Raw genomic sequence first — 4,400 nt, 5'->3', positions numbered from 1 at the left:
AAAAAAAAAAAAAAAAAAACCCAAAAACCCAAAAACCCCGACACAAATGAACAAAAACAAAACAAAACAAAACAACAAAACAAACAAAAGGAATATCTTGGATTATATAAGTCCTTGCCTAGGAAGATCACTAGCATGCTCATGTGTGTATTATTTTCCCATTTCTATCTTCCCATAGTGTTGTGATGTTGGAGATCAAATAAAAAACAATAAAAGAGGCTCCTCTCTCAGAATTCTCTTAGCACCAGAAGTAAAAACTGCTCTATATGTCTTTTTAAATGAGGAAACTAATAAGAGTCATAGTTAAGAAGCATTTCAACTGTGAGATATATAAGAAGCATTAGGTAAGGTCTTGCACCTTTTATGAGACTACCTAATCATATCTGCTTCAAATTGTTTGATCACCATCTTTATAATCCACCTGAGAACATATGAATGCCTGAATTATTATTATTAAGTGAACTGAGTTTTTGTACTTACCTTATATTTTGAAGTATCCCAGTTGTGGACTATGCGTGCTGGGATGAGAAAGCTGTCATCCACGTGGCAGCTGCTGCAGTAATACCACCCACTGTAGTTGCACACCTTGGCTTTCCCATTGGAAAGACCTATGGATCGCTGGCAGCCTGTTCAAGGAAAAAGAAAGAATCTATGATTGCTGTTGTACTTTTAACACTACAGAACAAGGTTATAGAGCTCTAACATCATAGAACAAGGTTATATTTCATTTACCTCAAGGTAAATGAAAGTCTGCAACAAAAAAAGAAGTTACAGAGAATAGAGTTGTACAGTTGTGTCCTCTTCTTCCTAGTCTGACAGCCTGTCCCTTCACCTCCTAGGGTACTGCTGTAAGGGTCATAAACTGGTCCTGTCTCTGGTTTCTTCTGATTCCATCTCTTCTGCATACAGCTGCCAGAGATCAGTCTTTCTACAACCCCACCTTTACCACCTCACTGCCCTGCTCAGAACTCCATTTCCACCAGGCACTTTGCTGAGGGCATCTCATACAGAATCTTGTTTAACCAGCACAACTTCTCTATGAGGAAGATATTATTGACTCTATTTTATAGATGAGTAATCTAAGATTTTTATGAGGTTAAGTATCTTGTCTGAGTTCACCTAGCCAAAAAAAGCCAGAGTTTGGATTTGGCTCTAAATTTGATGCTAAAATAATCCCCAAAACTGATATGTAGCCTTCCTTTGCTTACTAAATCATTGTAAGGAATTTGGCCTCTGATTGGCTCCACCTCACCTTTCTGACTTTCCCTCCCACTACTGTCCAATGGGAATGTAATCACTTTATTCCAGTCAGAGAACTCTCCTCATTGTTCCCCAAAGAAACACAGCGTGCTTACTCCACCCATCGTATATTAACACGTATTACCTCTTCTTACACAGCACCCTCTTCTCTGCTCTTTACTTCAACAAATCTTGCCCAAGACTACTGGTTGCCTACAATGCCCTTTTCAGATCCAAGAAAGTTCATGACTGTGAGCACTGTCTTGGTACTCTCAGGAAACCTGGTAATAATCATAGCCCTTCCAAAGGAAAGCCATTCGTTTTCTTTAGATAGGAAGAATTACCTTCTAATGAGTATGTAAATTCCATCACAATCATCCCCAAGGACAAAATCCTGGCAGATCCAGAAAAGGTAATCAAGAATACACAAACAGCATCATTAATCTGACATTTCTGGTCTACAGCTTTCATTTTAGAAATCCTTCCTTCCATGTGGCCCATTTTATGGTTGGGTACCAAGAACTACATGAATCAAAGAGATCTGACACTAAGCCTATTTCATGAAGTGGGGCAGAAATGAATTACTCTTTCAATGCTACTACAATTACTGCTATGACTACGACGACGACTACTACTACTACTAATATAACGATCAGTGTTGTAACCCTTTTCCATTTTAAGGAGGTCAAACACATTTATTTAACAAACTACCAACCTAAGAAGATTCTGATTCACATGAGCTCCATGAATGAAGGTATCACAAGACTCAACAAAACTTTCATTTTCATCACAAATACAATGGCATCAGTAATTAATCAGTTTCCCAGTGCATCCTCTAGAAAGAGAATTAGATCTCATTGTTTTTAAACACATGAGAAATGGGAAGAAGGTAAGTAAATATACCAGTATTAGGCTTCCAGAGCTTGATCCAGTTCCTTTCTAGAATGGCTATTTCTTTACTAGTGAGCAGCAAAAAAATCATCACAAGCTCCTGTTCTTCAGACTGGCTGAGAAATGAGAAATGTGTGAAAGATGAGTTAGAACCGACACACATGTAGCTCCTGACTGATAAAGGAGACCTTGCCACAGTCACAGGGCTGTGAATGTTGGAATGCTGTTCACTGCACTCACTGACTGCATTACTCATTTGGCATTTAGCACGTGCCTCTTTAAATTATCATGCCTTTTTATGGGCTTGTCCAACCAGCACCATGCTAGAAACGCCTCAGATTTTTTTTTTTTTTTTTTTTTTGAGACAGAGTCTCACTCTGTTGTCCAAGCTGGAGCACAGTAGCACGATCTTGGCTCACTGCAACCTCCACCTCCTGGGTTCAAGTGATTCTCCTGCCTCAGCCTCCCTAGTAGCAGGGACTACAGGCACACACCACCATGCCCGGCTAATTTTTGTATTTTCAGTAGAGACGGGGTTTCACCATGTTGGCCAGACTGGTCTTGAACTCCTGACCTCGTGATCCACCTGCCTCGGCCTCCCAAAGTGCTAGGATTACAGGCGTGAGCCACTGTGCCTGGCCCAGATCTATGTTTTTATCCTTAGCACTTAACACAGAGCTTTATTATTTTAACATAATATTAAATATTATGTTAAAAGGATGATAAACTGAGTACTATCTGGCACATGTACACTTACATAAACTATATATACAGAAATTTTAATTTCCCATAGTGATTCCAAAACTGATCCTCTTAACCTGATCACCTGCTTCTGAAAACAGTCTTTCATTAACATCCCTGTTAAAATATGTTGCCCATTCTAAGAACTATATATTACCCATGTTCACATAGGAACTGTGGAACTGGCCAGGCATGGTAGCTCACACTTGTAATCCTACCACTTTGGGAGGCCGAGGCCGGTGGATTGCTTGAGCCCAGGAGTTTGAGACCAGCCTGGGCAACACGGTAAAATCCCGTCTCTACAAAAAAATTAGCTAGGTATGGAGGCATGGGCCTGTAATCCCAGCTATTGGGAGGCTGAGGTGGGAGGAGCACTTGAACCCAGGAGGTCAAGGCTGCTGTGAGCTGTGATCATGTCACTGTACTCCAGCCTGAGTGAGAGAGGAAGGCCCTGTCTCAAAAGAAAAAAAAAAAAAAATTAAAAAAAGAAAGAACGAACTGTGGAATAGAGTTCTGTGGAATTTAACATATCCTAGACAGTGGGATACTGTGTTTCCAAAAATCAGTAGACAAATTGACTGAACACTAAAAGGACACTGAGTAGAATCCAATCTTTCCTAATGACTTAAAAGGTGATCATGATCTTGCAGAAATTCAGGATCATCATTACAGTTTAAATTCTCACCAAAGAACACTAAAAAAAAAAAAAAATTTGGATATAACAGACATCAGTAAGCATTTGCTGGATATTTATACATTCCTTAGTAGGCACTACTGGGTTTATCTGTCTTTAATTTTAATGAGCTTATTCTAATTTTCTGGATGCAACACACATAGGCGATATTAACATACACAAACATGCATTTTAAGAAAGCCTATGGCCTAAGAATGTTCACATCAACCGAGCACACAGATCCAAAGCTCACCATGCTGGGAGATCAACTCATTTAACTGAGTTAAACATCCTTGCAACTGTGCACAGGTCTCCAGGCTCATAAAAGACAGAGGAATGAGAGAACATGGATAGAGTCCATTCAGGTTTTAGTTTAGACAAAAGCAGCAGCACATAAATACCTACCTTTAGTCCTTGGGTGTCTTTACTTTCATACCTTATTTAGAACCAGGCTATCCTACTCCTGGTGCTGAAATCACCCTAATGACCCAGAAGTAGGTTTGAACGTGTCTGCATGCTCAAAACTACTTTAGGCACATGGTATACAGACCATCACTAGTCTAAAAGCAGGAAGCCTGAGTCTGTTCTTGCCTAAGCACCACTGTAACCCTGCCCATGAAATTCTCTAGGCCTTGCTTCACCACAAAATAAATGTGTTAGCTTTAATTGGTGAACTGCCAAATTTGAGTGAGCAATGGAATTTTCTGGAGATGTTTGTGAGAAATGTGGACTCTTCTTCCCACTGAGATGATTTTGACTCTGTAGATCTTGGGTAGGGACCAAAAATCTGCATTTCTTTTTTTTTTTTTTTTTTTTTGAGACGGAGTCTCGCTCTGTCGCCCAGGCTGGAGTGCAG

The 4,400-nt window shown here is 39.9% G+C and overlaps 1 protein-coding gene across 2 annotated transcripts in view; it reads right to left on the bottom strand.

Annotated features, from left to right (window-relative positions):
- PLEKHM3 (pleckstrin homology domain containing, family M, member 3) overlaps positions 1-4,400 on the bottom strand; it is a 212,732-nt gene that overhangs the window by 128,995 nt on the left and 79,337 nt on the right. For both annotated transcript variants that reach the window (XM_011949842.1, XM_011949843.1), the window contains exon 4: positions 481-626. In XM_011949842.1, the coding sequence (XP_011805232.1) occupies positions 481-626 (146 nt within the window). The remainder of the gene's footprint in view (positions 1-480; positions 627-4,400) is intronic.

Source organism: Colobus angolensis, unplaced genomic scaffold, assembly GCF_000951035.1.
Source record: "Colobus angolensis palliatus isolate OR3802 unplaced genomic scaffold, Cang.pa_1.0 Scaffold30, whole genome shotgun sequence".
In the NCBI taxonomy this organism is placed as follows: domain Eukaryota; kingdom Metazoa; phylum Chordata; class Mammalia; order Primates; family Cercopithecidae; genus Colobus; species Colobus angolensis.
This window is presented reverse-complemented; position numbering and strand designations above follow the sequence as displayed.